Source organism: Carcharhinus amblyrhynchos, chromosome 28 (assembly GCF_965287045.1).
Source record: "Carcharhinus amblyrhynchos chromosome 28, sCarAmb.v2.hapA, whole genome shotgun sequence".
In the NCBI taxonomy this organism is placed as follows: domain Eukaryota; kingdom Metazoa; phylum Chordata; class Chondrichthyes; order Carcharhiniformes; family Carcharhinidae; genus Carcharhinus; species Carcharhinus amblyrhynchos.
In genome coordinates this window covers 21619852-21637147 of record NC_137351.1, presented here as the reverse complement: position 1 = coordinate 21637147, position 17296 = coordinate 21619852, and the positions used below count along the sequence as shown (strand labels likewise).

Genomic DNA, 17296 nt, shown 5'->3' with positions numbered 1-17296 from the left:
CTTCTCAATACTTGTGCACATAATACAGTAGGTCAGTCAGAGGTTAGTTACTTTGTACATAATGAAGCAATTCAATGGTTAAATGCTTTGTGCACAATGAAGTTTGATGTCTGGAGTAATTTTGTGGTAACTTGGTACAGCACTTATTACTTTTCAATAATTCAAGTGTTTGAGAGTCTTTGTCCATGGTATCAGTCATCCAGAGTTCGAGGCAATATTTCATTAGAAGTTGGAGCCCTCGGATCCATAACTAAATCCTTACACAAACAATACTTCCACTGAATTTGTCCATGTGAGGGTGAGTGATGTCTGGAACTGGAGATAGATTTGAATTGTGACATCTGATTACCTTATAGGAAGAACAGCTCAACATGTGGGGACATACTTTCCAGACCAGAATGTAGTACAAAATTTTTTTTTTATTGGTTTTGAAACCACTTACAAAACTTCAACAATATCTGTGAGCACTTTCAATAAAAAAAAACTAAGCTGAAATACTACTCCAACATTATTGCACTACTGATTTTTTTTCCAGCAGTACAACAGACAAACATCGTTTAAAAAAAACGTTCTACTCTAAATAAAATTGTGGTACAGGCAAGCATTACCTTGTGACATAGTAAAGGAGTTGGGAGGGATTTGCTGTTTCTTGTAGCTTCACTTGATGTGCACTGACTGCTGAAACCAGTTCCTTCTCATCATATCCATAACGGCAATTACTTTGCAAAAATATATGTATAGCAAATTACTGTAGGAACTTCTTCCACAATATTTTACCAAATACTAATTGTCAAAATCAACTGAACAAAACTGAAAACTGAACATATTCAACAATGAATCTATGGTGAATTAGTAAACTTTAAAAAGGTACATAACGTGTAATGTGTATAACTGCGTATTCCTGGCCGTTAAAGAACCAGATCCATTTCAGCAAAAAGTGGTTACAGGAATATACCTAGCACTGTACAATATAATCCAACAACACACATGCACACCTGTGATCATTTATTAACATGGTGAAGCAAATTGAACTTTAAATTTTCATCCTGTTTTAATATTCTCATATAAGAGAATCAAATAAAACAATTATCTCACTGAGATCAATGTACATTGCTATATAAAACAATCAAGATCTGTCATTTTGTAGATGACATTTCATTTTTTGTATATTGACTCATTTCCTAAAACCTTATCAAATGAAAGCTTTGTTGACTGTGACTATTATCATTTGTCCTAAGAGATGTGCCAAGCCAGAAACTCCCTTTAAGCATCTAGTGCAAAAGATAATCAAAATGTCCACTGAATTCAGCACTGAACATGAACATTTTAAAATACATTTCCAATTATACTTAAGGTGCAAATAGATGTCTGAAACTTTTGCTGCACTCTTATTATGCAGTGTTAAACTCCAACATTGATTCAGCTGTACTCTATTGACCAGCTCTGGTCCACTGGGCAACAATTGTCAAGTACACTGAATCAGTCATCCGTGAAGTGTTAAAATATTCACGGTGCTACTGAAACAATGAATCACAGTAGAAATCATTCAGCCAGAAGTTAACGTGAAAGGATCCAATTTATGGCAGGTTACCAAAATGATTTTTTTTTAATGTGCTCCTAATGTACTCATTCGAAGAAAAGGTTCATCCTAAATTTACAAATTCAATCCAGATACAAAACATTTAGAAATTAATATTTCAAAAGATTGAGTTTATCGAATTGATCCATTAGCTAAACATAAACATACACTTTCCTAGAAAAACATTTAAAATATCTTTTTAAAAAACAGAGCAAAACTAAAAATGAAGCATTGTGGTGTGGTAGAGAGTCTGGTATTGTGTGCAATTCCTCCATTCAACTACCTGGACAACGCATTATCTTTAAAACCCAACAAACAACTGATTAACACCAATCAAACTAAAGGATTTTTCCCTTTATCGTATGAGTAACAATACAGCTCAACTTGAATTCTAACAGAATGCACTGGCCATTTCAAGCACTTTGATCACTCGACCCAGCAGCTCCAGGCTGTTTGGCCCACTATTTCAAAATATCAATTTCAGAAATGCATACTGCATGTGCTAGGATAAAACTGTGTTTCCTCCAAAATATTTTTTTTAAACTCTGACATAGCAAAAATGGTATTGATCTTTCAGTATCAAATTATCACATTACTCCAAGATAAAAACAAACTTAAGTTTTCCCAAATTTTAACAGCTGTGCTGAAATATCAATCATGAGGTCTTGACCATAGCTGCACTGCGATGTCATCTCTCTTCCAATTTGCTAATGATAATGACAAAAGATATATAGAAGGCTCTTTTCTATTATTAAATAGAAATGACTGATGCACCAACTAGGTTGAAAGAAATTTGACAGAGCGAGCAGCAAGCCACTATTCCATTAACTCTTCAGTTCTTTAGCCAACATTTTTTAGGTTATATTCAAATTCATGAGATCCTTGAATTTATTTTTATGCAACACAACATGTGGAGAAAATATTCTCATGTTGAGATTTGAACAATTATGGAAACCACCTTCCACTGAATATTTCTACCATTAACTTGGTTAACTGGTTACCAATCATATTATTTTTTATCAGAAATATATTTATCAATAAATTGGCTAATGCACATTGGTGAAATTTGAGCTGAGAAATGGTCGCACTCGGTGCTAGCTTACAAATATATGAATATTTTTTATGCTGTTCTGGTTAACTGTTTTACCAGAGTATTAACTTATTGAAAACAAGTAAATAATGGTGAACATGTCAAAGAAATGTCATATACATCATCAATAATAAATTATACGTTTAGGTTTTAAGTATATATTAGTGAAATTTAATCCTTGACATTATTGTGATTTGTGTGTAAATGTTTAATGCATTCATAGGATTCTTTTGTCTCAACTCTTAAAATGAAACAAATAGCAGAACTAAAACTGCTATTGTTGAGACACAAATGTAATGAATAATAATTACAAAGTCCACAACCTAGAACAGTTAATAGATAAGAAATCTAGAGGCTGACGACAGAATTCATAAACAAGAAACAGAAAATAACATTAGGAAAAAATGTTGATCCAGTGACACAAAGAAAGTCAGCTTTTTAAAGCTTTGCCCTTTTTTTGTTCAAATCCATCATTGCAATGATTAAGTAACATAGATAAGACTGTTTTCTTTCAGAAATAAAATGAAAAATAATTTGCTGGTTAAAATATAAAAACATTTTAAATTATATTCTTGAAGCAGCAAATTGTAGATTTGTACCCAAATTCTAAAGTCTTTTGTTCTCAACCTTGTTGTTATTGAATAAAAAAAGCAAATACATGATACTACCTTTGCTGCCTTCATCTTTGGTTATGGAAGAATGTCTGGGAAGGGAGGAGATGGCAAAAATATAGACAATGATAGGAAAGAGAAAAAAATTATAGTCATCATTTATAAAACTCAATTATTTAGTTTTAACTTCAATTGCTTAAATATATATTTTGTTGAATCATGATTGCAAGTACAGAGTTGAAAGTATAGCTACAGAACTGAACAGGTCATCTGTACAGAAATATTTGTTCAAGTATTAGAAATTCAATTTAAGTTGTACCAAAGACTATGAAAAATCAAAGGGATTCAGACTCCTGAACTATACATCTATTCCTGCAAAAATTGTTTCCCAGTTTGTACAATTTAATTTTGAAGTGCACTACAAGGTTGACACATTTCTTATTATTTTTGATCTCTTATGGTCACAATATTCATGATTGACAACACAGCATAATCATATTAATTGAATGAGAAGAGGAACCAGTTGTTTTTAAATTACTGTTTGAAAACTATTACTTTTTAAAAAAGGAGGATTACCTTTGATTTTATCATCAAACACAATGCAGGCTTTTCAAACGACATTGGGGGAAAGAAAATAAATGGCCAAATGAAATCTAATTTCATGATAATACTAACTATAACTGCATTGGACTTTAAAATAAACAAGTAAATTTCATGGCAAACCTTGGTATTTTCTAGTATTACAGGTGATCATCATCATTAAGTATTTAAAATTTCCCGGTCATTATGCAAGTAGACAAAATTCAGTTTAAGCTCTGACCTAAGAATTTTGAAATTACTGACTGTATTTTGAAGATATGTTGTAAATCAGAAAGGAGATAACAATGGCTCAGAAGAGCTTCCCTTGGAACAGAAACGATAGATTAAAAAATATAACAGATTAAAGCAGAGCACCATCTTGTGGCCACGTGCATAAATCCAACGTAATACAACTCAGATATTCAGCACAAGCCTCGAGGTTTGAAATTGATTTTTAATATTTGAATTTCTTTATACCCACTGGCATAAACTTTGGATGGATAAAATTTTCTATCAAAAGGTTGATAGGCATTAGTTTTACAGCTCATCACTTATTATAGAGATGTTTTGAATTCCACGTGCTTCAAAGTTAAGATGCAAGATTAAAATATCTATACAATGAATAAAAATGTTATTTAAATACTAGGGGGAGAAATGGTATCATTCTGTAATTAAAAGTTTAGCTTGGGCGTAAACGTCAGATTAAAAGACAACTTATGCACACAGTTCAATTGTGACCAGGAACCAAGGGATTCTATATAAAGTAATAACCAATTTATTTATTTCCCCAATTCTTATTTTCATCATTATGCTTACAAATTTAGTCAGAACAATTAACATGGAAAATAAATTTCTTCATATCTTTAGTTATACACGTTAGACATGCACAGACAAAGGGTTTCCTATAACTTATTACATCACGGGGTTCGGAATAAGTCCTTCATCACAGTACAAACAGGTTAGGTAGAATTAAGAAAACTCAAATATAAGCATTTTTTTCCCCAAAGTGCTACAGAAAGGAATGGGAAACGTTACAATCCCAGGTGGTTCATGAAGTCCTAGATTGACAGCAAAACGTGGTAACAATGTGAAAATAATTACTGTAAATTAAAATTTGTGCAGGTATTTGTTACAAATCACTCAAAAGGTCCCCTCCTTGAATATTTTATTTCAGTAAAACTGGCGTTCTGACAAAATTATATTTTTACAGATACTTTTTCAAAATTCACATCTTTTCCTGAACTATTTCGAGGTTTAATATTTGGAAATAAAACTATTTTATTTTAAAATTTACCGTTACAGTTTGTTGACCATTGTTAAAAATTACTTAACAATTGATTTGGATGATCAATAAACTACATATTACGAGATTTACACCATTAAACAAATTGTAGGCAAAAATTAAATAGTAGGATTAAATTACAGACATTTAATGTTAGAGCATCTTTTTTCATCTTTCTGATTTCTCTCCTCTCCCTTATCCACTTCTGTTTAAGGTGACTTGTACTTGGTTACAGTTCCTTTATGCACTGAAGGTCTCAGGTTGTCTAAAACATGCTTCAGATCTGAGCTTGGAATCATGTGGACTGTTCAACTGCAGGGCACGTCAGTCAAATTTTAAATGTCTTTTAAATGTACAAATTCCAGTGACGACTAAGTGGATTAATACCCTGCAAGATATGTATAGAACTTTCCAAATCAAGAGGTTTTAGCTTCAAGTTAGTTGTATGTGCCGATCAAAGATAATATTTTCCTATCTCTTCTATGTATCTTAAATGATACGTAGGTACTTTCAGCAGAAGGCAGTGATAGCAATCCATTGTCAGACCCCTGATAAAACTTCCCACTATCTGGTTCAGGAGCTGGAACAAACTTCAACACCTACCCTATAAAGCCATACATCAGCAGACGGCATTCTGCCCCTTATGCCTGCGTCAGCTCGCTGAGCGTTATCCAAAAGCACTATTTTCCTACATTTCTTCACTCCTCAGTGATTTTTTTTTGCTCAAATGTTTATCCACTTCACTTTTAAAAAGCATCATGGATTCTCTTTGCACCAGTTTCTGATAGAGCATTCCAAGCCCAACACAGAATGAGACAGAAATGACAGTATAGAAATAGGCCACTCCATCCCAACAGATCTATCCTGATGTTTATTCCTCAACATGAGCAGCTTTCGCTCAAATCAAAATTCTTCCAAACTCTGCTAACATTATTTGTCGATAATCTTGTATTTCTATCCTTTCTAGTTAGACTTATCAATCCTAACTTTGTTGAGCTTGGCCAGGGTAGCAGTTAAAAGAGGATACAATTTAGGAGCTCCCTAAAATGTATGTTTCAGGATCAAACTATATGTTCTGTTTACTCGCTGAACAATCTGGAACACTGTTAGATATACACTCATGGGAAGGGAGGGGGAAGAGATAGGTATGCAAATTATACCAAGGCCTAATTAAAATCAATTCCTTTTAGGAAACAGTAAGTTTCTTTGCGTTTTATTCACCAACATTCCTCTGTCATATGAGAAGTGTCATTCCATCCTTTAGTGGCTTACTCAGGGATTTAAAAAAAAAATGCAATTTCTTCTCTTTGAATGCCATAATAAAAAATCCAAACCTTTATCAAGTACATTGTCAGGCATACTGAATACTTTCCCCAAAGGGAAAGGGAAACTGCATTAAAATCAACTTTGAGTGAAGGAATTTCTATTTCAAATCTGTATTCCAATAAATTTTTATACAACAAAGAAAAATGGCAGTAGTATTGACTTTTTTTGCAATTAGAGGTACCCATTGGTTTTCCTATATCATGTACAGTCTTTGAATAAGTATACAAGGAGTTTAATCCACAATTTTAGTGTGCTCGTTAAAGGGTTCATGTTCAACTATCAAACACAGTTGCTTACATGCTTAAAATAAATGGGTTAACACCTGTTAAAATATTGGGGAGAAATTTAGCAAGAACAAGTTAACTAGTGCAATAAAAAAAAGCGCACAAGGGATAAAGCACCTAATCAATATACTATCTTGCAACAATTACCATATTAATGAGGCGCTGAATGTTAAAAGACAAACATTACATTGCTGATAACTGAAGAAACAGATCTGACTTAACAACCACATAACTCAAGTGCCAAAAGGCATCTGCACTCCTACTGCAGTTCCTCAAATACTTCTCCATTATTTCATCCATTAAAATCAGTTACAGTCAACCTGGAATTTTGCAATCCACATCAGGTGTTTGAGTGACATCATGAACGAGGATTGCACCCCAAGAGTATCATGCATTATGTTGACTTCCAAGCACCTCCAATGAATAACATTATGCAGACAACAAAATAACAAAAGGGTGACTGTGATACCAGGATGTCTCTTACAACAGAGTTATGGAAAATTCAGTAGAAAACACATTGCAAACCAATGCATTTCATACTATGGTTTTAAAAAGTCAATGTGACACAGGATAGTGGCCTGGGATTTTATCTCAAGAGATCCTAGGCTGTAAATACAGTCAACTAAATCATATCTTGGATATTACAGTTGAAAAAGCAATGAAAGAAAGTGATTCTATACAAGATAAATTGATCTAATGGGAGCAGGATTTTATCTCACTATTGTTGATCTTAAAAAGGCTCGAGCTGCTTTTACTTTTCACTACAGCGATCTACCTGAGACAGCCTAGCTTATGAATTAACCCAGTTCCATAAATGGATAACACATGCACATGTTCGCAGTAAACCATACAGAAAGATGGCAAATACTGGTATCTAAAATGAAAGCATTATGGACACATTATTGAAACCTATGTGCACAGTCGTTAAGTTTTCTCCTGTAACACCTTTTTTTTAAAGGAAGAAATGTTTCTCTTAAGGCAGGCACATCTGTTAGGCCAAATATGATGTGTCAAAAAGTTACGTGTGTGCTATATATTTAACAGTACTCTTTGATTTAACCTAACATTTCAACTGTAGGGTGATCTTTGCTTTCCATCCAGTCAAAACCTGAAGACTGCATGGAGTTCATGGACTCATTACAGATTTGCTGAAACACTGCATCATCAGTAAATTCCTCCAGTGTAGTATCAACATCTTGTCCCTGTTGTTTGCTTGGGTCAAACAGCAGATTTGTATCTAAAGTGCTCAAATCATTTATGCTGCCTGAAAGCTCAGCGGACAACCTGAGATCACTGGAAAAATCAGAGGCAACATTTAGATCTGATGATACTTGACCAACCATTTGCTGGTTTGGTTGTAGGCTGTCTTCGGCCAGAAAGTCTTTGACTGTATTGTTGAAATCCAATGACTGCTCGCTGGTTTCAGTTTGTGCTTGATTATCCTCAGAAACATAACCTAACTGATCATTGTTGGTGTGTTTTAGGAGGTAACTAGGCTTCTGGAATTCAAAGACAGAAGAGCTTGAATTAATCATTGGTTGCTGGTTGGCACTAGCACAACTAGATGTTGTCTCCAATATCTGAGTAAGATTCATCCTTGCTGTATAATTGGAGGGCAAGTTATTTATTCCTAGACCTCTGACTGCATCATCATTGTCTGAATCAAGTTTACTTAACAACACATTTGTAATTTTCTTAGTGTTGGTTTGCTTTGGGTAAGATGGGAAAGGAGTCTGCATCATAACAGACAAAGGGACAGATTGGCTTCGCTGAGCCATACTGTTGGCACTGTTATTTGAAATATTGTTCGCAAAGGTGTTGTGAACTTCAGGTGTTACTAGATTTCCAAAAGATGCCAAACTTGTTCTTGGCAAGTTAATCCCAGGAGTTAGAGTACTTCCACTAAGATTACGTTGACGAACAGCAGGACTGACACTACGACACCTAAAATTATTGATCAACGTATGTGTTCCTTTGTTGTCAAGAGGTGCCGGAACTGCAAAACCCTCCTGCTTACTGCCATTAGCCATAGAAGCTACCTGGTGTTGTACAGGTGAAACTGGAGTTAAACGCCCCAACTGAGCATCATGATGTCTAGACTGTAACTGCATGGTATTATGGTGATATGACTGCATCATTTGTCCAGGAACAGCAAAGGCATGTGGTTTTCTAAAGTGGTCCTCAGCCAGTTCCTGATAACTGGGAAGAATACCAACACCACTGCTAGAAACTGCAGAGTTGCCTACTCCAGTGTTATATCCATTATTCATCCATTCAATTTTTGTTTTGTCTGGGTGAGTGGCCATAGGCCTCTGCATTGGTTTAACAGGGCTGCTGGAAATGACACTAGCATCTTGGTATGCCATGCTGGAGCTTATTGGAGTAAAAGCAAATGGGTTTCTGCATTCAACAGGGCTTGGAGGCACACTACTACTACAGTTCGAATGAGGTGTGCCAACTGGTGTATGTCTGCTGCTGCCAAGCGCACTGTCTACTGGCGTTGTCTGAGCCATTCTGGAACTTGGACTGGAACAAGTTTGAGAGCCAATCATTTCTGATGTCGGTGTTGGATTGGGTGTAGGAGTTGGGGTTGGTGTGGGAGTTGGGGTTGGAGTGCCACTGCTATGGACTGGATGATAGAATTGTCCAGCTTGATGAGATGACAGCACTGTACTTTGACCTATTGTATGAGCAGGTATTCCCAAGCCAGTTCCATAGCCAACATTCATAGACATTTGCTCTTCAAATAATACTAATTCTTCAACAATACTGTCCTGTGTCAGATCTTCATCAAACTGGAAGAAGTTTTCATTGCTTTGCGAACCTGAAGGTGCAAGCTCCATCAAACTATCCTGCAGAGGTAACTGGTTTGATGTCTGTGCTTGACTTAGACCTTGCAGCTGAACTGAAGTAGAACCTTGTAGCTGGTTCTGAGCCTGCATTTGCTGATCATAAGACTGCCGATCCAACCCATTACATTGTACTGGCTCCCAATCAGACACCTGAAAATCACTGGTCACCGAATTCCCAATCACATTAGCATTTAGAACCTGCTGTCTTTCTGTAGTTGCAAAACACTGGTGATTCTTTTTGATATGCAGCATGTCAGTATGACTGGTGGTCAGCTTTGTACTTGTGTCTTCTTGCAAATTGAACGAACTCATTTCCAAATCTGTATTTTTGTTTTCCTGAAAGGCAGATGTTTGTTCCGCAACAGTGGGAGGGTAATCCAAGGTTACTACTTGAATATTGGATGAAGAGTTTGCTAATATATGGGTTATTCCCGTTGCATTCAGTTTAACGGTAACTTTACTGGGTGCCTGAGTCGCCGCTGATGCATTTTCACTTTTTACTGGTAAGGCTGCAGATAGTTTTGGAGATGTCATTACAGCAGTGCCATGGCAGGTCTTCTGATGTTCCGCACTACTTACTGTATGTTCTAAAAGCATAGCTCTCTTCACAGGAGTCACCTGTGGCTCAAATGCAGAATTAGAGGGAGAGCGTTTTCTTGGACTTTTTGGGCACATCCCATTGTCTTTATGAGACCTGGCAGTATCAGTAACAGATTTTGAATTAATGCTGGTACAAGTGAAATTTGAAGTGGAGGAAACAGAAAAAGCATTTTGATTATTTCCCACTATTGAAATGGCCAGGTTTTCATTACGCACAAACTTGCCTTCATTTTTGATCTTTTTCCCTTCAGTTTTCTGACCATTACAAACCTTTGCTGTCTTCTCATTAGCTGCTTTTCCATTTGATGTCTTCACTTTTATGCTAACTTCACTATTACTTTTCTGTCCACAGGGAGAGGAACCAACTGTTCTTCTTGGATCCTTCAAGTGACTTGAATTCTCTTGGCACTGAATCTGCTTTTCATCACTTGATATTGTCTCAGGTTCACATTTAACAATCTCAGCAGTAGGCGTAGTTGCGGCACTACTTATTTTGGATCCTGCAGCAGAAAGGCATGAAGTTGAACCAACTCTCAATGTTGGACCAGTTTTCAATTTGTCTGCTATCCCAGTGTTGTTGTTTGCTGATGATGTAGGTTTGGGAGATGCACCAGTGCTAGGAGGGAGAGATATTGTTGTCATCTTCACCATATTCAGGGGGCTTGCGTGGGATGTTCCAGGAACAACAGTTTTAATTGGACTACTGGCCAAAAGTACTGTAGTTGGAGAACTGAGGGTAAGTGTGCTGGTTGAGGCTGGTTTAGGTAAGATTTGATGATAGCGAGGTCTTGAGCGATCATTATGTGGACTGGCAGGGACATTCTGAACAGTCTTTGGTTGCTGTTTGACAGACTGCATGTGTTGCGCAACAACCTGAACGTTCAAAGGAAGGACCTTGCTATCCGATGATCCTAATGGACTTGGTGATGTCATCATCTGTCTGCTTCTCTGCATCTGAAAAATTGAATATTGCAGCCCTGTAAAATTTATATTGAAACAAATATGTACGAACGCCTCAGCATGAAACGAGTGATTTTTTTTGTGCTTCACTAAATATGAACAGACTGAACTACCAACGGTTTTGCCACATGTACGTTAAAGGAAAGTACAAAAATATGTTAGTGAATTGGGTAAACATCTCCAAGGTAAAATTTTTTTTATTTCCAGAGCAAATTTTGAAGTTAAAATCATTGTACCCTCAGTTATTGAAAATATCTCCAAGTTAATTACATTTTTTAAATATCACAAGTAACTTGTCTCCTATCTTAAATTTTCTTGATAATCACTCACAAGTGTGTACGCGTGTGTGTGTGTGTGTGTGTGTGTGTGTGTGTATATATCAATACTCAACTACTTTTAAAATATTCACAGGATGTGTGCCTGTTGTTGGAAATTCCACCATCGCCTATCCCTAACTGCCCTTGAGAAAGTGCAGTCCACATGGTGAAGGTACACCCACTGCACTGTTAGGTAGGAAGTTCCAGAAGTTTGATCTGGAGGCAATGAAAGAATGATGATTTATTCCCAGGTTGGGATAATATACGACTTGGAAGCTATTGATATGAATTGTGTAGTGGCAAATTTGGGGAGAAAAAGCACAATGCGATGCAGCATAAGATGACACAAATTTAATTTAATAGTCATGAATTTCCTGCAGAATTGGTAATAATACTGGTTGTGTGCATAATAAAGGCATTTATTAACACAAAGGGCACCATCTTTCCTCTCCTCTTCCTGTGGGGAATCAGCTATATTAGGATAAGAAGCCTAGCAACAAGATATTGAGCAACAAGGAAATTTAATAAAAACAAAAATATAAAACATTGAATTTTCCCCCAAATCAAAATACAATGCTAAATATTCATATTTGCTGCTGGCATCCATAGTATCTGTAACCATTTTTTTTCAGCCCTTGCATGTATAAAGCACTATCAAGATCATCCTAAAGTATTTTTAGCCATGATAGATTTTGGAACTGATTATACAGAATAATGTGGTAATGCCAGACAATCTATTTTCATGGTTAACTGATGGAAAGCCTGCACACCAGGAAGAAGGAATTCCCAACTTATTTTCAAATAGTGCCGTGGAATTTTTAATATCACACAGAGGGTGGTGACTGTCTGGAACAACGTGCCAGAGGTAGCAGTAGAGGCAGGTACCAAACATAGTAGTAGAGGCAGGTACAATTTTGTCTTTCAAAAAGCATTTAGATAGTTACATGGGTAAAATGGGTATAGCGGGATATGGACCAAATGCAGGCAATTGGGATTAGCTTAGATGTTTTCAAAAAGGCCAAAGGGCCTGTTTCCATGCTGTAAACCTCTACGAGTCTATATACCTAAACAATGTAAGTTTGTTATTGAAAACTAGTAAGTAATTTGCAGTCCATGTAATGCATTTTTATTCCAGATGTTTTAACTTTTTTCACAGTCCTTGCTCTGCTTGACCAGTCTTAACGTCTGAATCATAAGTAACTTACTTGGATAGGGCTGGGAACAGTTGCCACTACAATGCCAATGGTAGGCTGAGGAGAAAGCAGGGCAGGGCTTCCATTGGGGATGTTGGCCACTCCCCCAAGAGTGGTACCCGTGGCACCTTCCACTTTCTTTACTTGTTGTTCCCCTGGTAGTGGAGATTGGAGTTTCTGCTCTTGTTGTTTCTTCAGTGTGTTCTGTTGAATTTTACGTTGCAACTGCTGCTTCGCATCTACTGATGGGGAAAGCAAAGTCTTTACTTGAGGCTGAAAGGAATTGCTTTCGGTCATGGGCATAAAAGCAGAAGGCTGTTTTGCACCTGCAAGAAAGAAAACAATGTCAACTTCTGAAAAAAAATGCTTCCAAAGTCATTTTGCAGGTTGTTAACAATGCTTTGCTTAAAAAGCAACTTCATTCATTCTGTGCCTTCTGCTCTTTTTGTTTCACCTCCAACACTAGTGGAAACTCAATGTAATAATGATCATGGAAAGCAATGATCCTGCTTCCACCAATCCATATATTCCTTTGAGCATAATAGGGTCACATACATTTCCATCTTTTTCTGCAACTGATTGTAGAAAAACTGGCCCATGGAGTCCTACAGAACCAGAAGGAATTCAACTCAAGCATCTTTCAAAGCCATTCCTCAGAAAATGCAGAATAGTAGCACTAACCTCTAAATATTCATTTTCATAATCATCATCTACCCTTTACGCAGAATGATAACTCTCCTTGTCTGGAGCCTGTCTCACTTACTGCTTGTTTCTTGCATATGTGCAGTTTTACTGCCAAAGCGTTAGCCTGCATTTTGGTTTTTCAAATTATTTTTATCTGCTTTAAGAAACAACCAATCTCTTTCATTTTTTTTAATGCTTCATAAGGATGTCAATGTTAGGAATAGAGCATTTCCACTTTCTGCATCTAGCATCAGTATCAGTGTGTCCGGGTGCATTACAACCCAGATGGAGAGTTCTTGCCTAAGTGGTGCCAAAAAGCAGATAAATAATGGAAGCTCAACAGCCCATCTACACAGCAGGATAGCTTTATTTCATTTGAATGTTGACAATATGGAATATTTACAAAAAATCAAAGTAAAAATTTCAGTGACCTAAAGCAGCTGATGACAGACTAATAATTTTGATTTTTAAAAGAGTGACCAGGTGCAGGAGAGCAATAATGTTATTAGTCTCTTATTTAAACTTCTGAAAACATCAACTTGTTGATGATTAGCTGGAGCAGCCAAGGAACATCGCACAAATCTCTTTTTTGCAGCTTGTGATGATACTTTGCCTTTAAGGAATGTATATATCAATCAATTTCTTGTGAGGGGTATGTTTAAGATTCAGCTCTGTTTACACAGTGTCAATCTGTCTGCACTAGACAGTTCATACACTAAGAACGCGGACGAATGATTGATTTCAGTTAGGGATATGTTTATTTTAATCTGAGTTAATGCATTTTTGTTTATTTTGGTTTCACCCCTAAGGTTTCACAGTAGAGTTTTGATTAGGTTGATCGATAAGAGAAAGTCACGTGCTAAAGGAAGGAGCTAAGCTTACAGGAAAAAGCAAGCAGTTTCTGCATCGTTCTGAAAAAAGCACAAGGTGTCTCTATCTCTCAAGGTGTGTTCAAAGATTCTGGGACTAATAAGTAAAAACACACAAACCTGTTGTTTGCTGACTGGTTTTGAAGAGGAGCATAAGTCTATAAGAGGAATACTGCTTAAATTGGAACTAATAGTGATAGGGTAGCAGCTAAGAATTGTATCTTAGAAGCAAAGGAAAAGAAAATCATAGAATTTCTATAGCACAGAAGAGGCTATTTGGCCTAGTAAGTCTGCACTATTCAGATTATTTTACCCAGACGTTCTTCCCCATCTTATCCACACACACTTAGCATGACTAACCATCTAAGCTACACATTTTGGGACACTAAGGGACAATTTAACATGACCAATCTACTAACCTGCACATCTTGTCATGTTTAAGTATTTCAATTGGTGAAAGTTAAGCTAATTCATTTGTTATAGTTAAACTGCGTCGCTAAATGAAGTTTTTTTTTGATAAAAGCATCTTATATGTCAATGGGATTATACTTGGAGTGAAACACCTCACACTAATGCCAAAATAGAAAAACTGTAGGAGTCTCGTCCAGCTTCATAACATATTTTGGGGTTACTGCTCCGTTACCCTAACAAGATTAAAAATTGGCCTAAGCTTTAATAATCTTACTACAGTAAATTTCCCATGGCACTGTTCGTAACAAATCACTATTTTATAATGGCACATATGATATACCATTCAATACACAGTTTATTATATCATGAGTGGACATTTTGTATCTTCATAATCATTCCCTTATAGGTGTAAAAGGATCTGTATACCTGAAATGTCTCTAAGATTACAAACAGTAACTAGAACAGAAACCAGTTTGACCTGCTCAGTTCTCCCTGTTGGAAGTGCTTTATAAATAGGCAAAAGGATAATTACTGTTGCTGAGAGAAATTTGTAGATTGACATCAGGTTGTAAACCTGTAACTGGGAGAGGTCACATTATCAAGGTCAGAAGAAACAAGCAGATACACCTGGACTGTTTTCTATTCTTTGTAGAAGCTTTTGAAATTATTTAATTGTGACTGTGTGACAGTTCAAGGCACATGACTATTGTAGTAGTACATATAGCTGTGTATTTCTTGTGGAGTTACTCTTCGAAAATCAGATGACACACTATTTAGAGAAGGAAGATCAATATTTAAATACATGACATTTTTCAGACTTGCTGCCTGACACACCAATGCATTGCAGGGTTTTCTAACTCTGATGTGGGTGGGAATTATAAGAAAGGGATTGGCATTGCAAGTTATTGAAATACAGAGAAGTGGTTTTTCTTTTGGTAACACTCAGACAGTTGGTCCAAGATCTGCTAGGAGTGGGGCGGTATGTCAGCACAGGTGCAAGATCTGAAATGTGGGAGTTCTGGGGACCACTGCCCAAAGTTTTATGATCATAGCAGCTTTCTCAGGGTGGGCAGTCACTGTGGGACAAATATAGGCATACAGCAGTAGGATGCAAAAGATTACAGTGTGGAGTAGGGCAGTGAAAGGATGGGTGGTCAGGGTTTAATCTTATGACAGAGATAGAAGCTGTGCCTCAGAGGAAAGGAATACGATGAGACAGAGTACAGGAATGAGATAGAGAATCTGGTGAACTGGTGTGACAACAGTAATCTCTCCCTCAAGGTCAACAAAATGAAGGAGATTGTCATCGACTTCAGGAAGTGCAAAGGAGAACATGCCCCTTTCTACTTCAATCGGGATAAAGTAGAAAGGGTTGAGCGCTTCAAGATTTTAGGTATCCAGATCACCAACAACCTGTCCTGGTCCCACAATGCCGACTCTATATAGTTAAGAAAGCCCACCAATGCCTCTACTTTCTTAGAAGTCTAAGGAAATTTGGCATGTCAACTACGACTCTGACCAACTTTTACAGATGCGTATAGAAAGCATTCTTTCTGGTTGTATCACAGCTTGGTATGGCTCTTGCTCTGCCCAAGATCGCAAGGATCTACAAAAGGTCATGAATGTAGCCCAATCCATCAGGCAAATCAGCCTCCTATCCATTAACTTTGTCTACACTTTCCACTGCCTTGGCAAAGCAACCAGCAAAATTAAAGATCCCACGTACCCAGGATATTCTATCTTCCACCTTTTTCCATACAAAAGTCTGAGGTCACGTACCAACCGATTCAAGACCAACTTCTTCCCTGCTGCTATCAGATTTTTGAATGGACTTACCTTGCATTGAATTGATCTTTCTTTACACCCTAGCTATGACTGTAACAATACATTCTGCACTCACTCTTTCCTTCGCTACAAATGGTATGTTTTGTCTATGTAGCGTGCAAGAAATAATATTTTTCACTGTGTAATAGATGTGACAATAATAGATCAAATCACTGGAACCTGGCTAAATAGGTTTTGCAAAGATTCCTGGGCATTGAACACAAGAAACCCATGGTATTTAAATTACAGCTGACGTTTTACATAATACATTTCCCGATCCACAAATGTTCTTTCTGCAGCTGTAACTAGTCAATCCACCTTCATCACCTCAACCAGCCCTCAGGATATGTTGTGATTGGATGCTGAGGAAGGGAAATGATTTCCTATGTTTTTTTTCAATAGTGGGGGCTTGAGACCCAATGTGAAAAAGAAAAATGCACATTTATATGTGCTATTAATAACCACTGGATGTCTCAAAGCACTTTACGGCCACTGAAGAACCTTTGAAGTGCAGTCACTGCTGTGAAGTAGGAAATGGAACATTGGGAGTGCATGTCTGTGCGTATGAATGATGAGTGAGAGGGGGGAAACAGGATGGGCAGGGTCAAGGAACTAATTAAGGCAGCTTCTCAGTCTTTTGGCTAAGATCAATGTCAAATCAAGCCTAAGTTGGGGTGCAATGCCTTTTCTCGTCAGCTTGGATCTTGTATGTCTCACGATTGGGGGCCATGAATTCGACTCAATTTGAACTTGGTTTTTGGAGTAGGCAAGGAGATGAATTTGTGTATGCTCACTCCACTCTGCATATTGGCTTTGTAACCCAAGAATGGGGTAA

General features: G+C 36.9%; 1 protein-coding gene across 1 annotated transcript in view; it reads right to left on the bottom strand.

The window, feature by feature from the left end:
• Positions 1–414: 414 nt before the first annotated feature.
• LOC145359684 (DNA-binding protein RFX7-like) overlaps positions 415–17296 on the bottom strand; it is a 74700-nt gene continuing 57818 nt past the window's right edge. The window contains exons 8-9 of the mRNA XM_080214431.1: positions 12686–12999; positions 415–11157 (exon numbers count right to left, since the gene is read on the bottom strand). Of these exons, the coding sequence (XP_080070557.1) occupies positions 7807–11157; positions 12686–12999 (3665 nt within the window). The 3' untranslated portion in view covers positions 415–7806. The remainder of the gene's footprint in view (positions 11158–12685; positions 13000–17296) is intronic.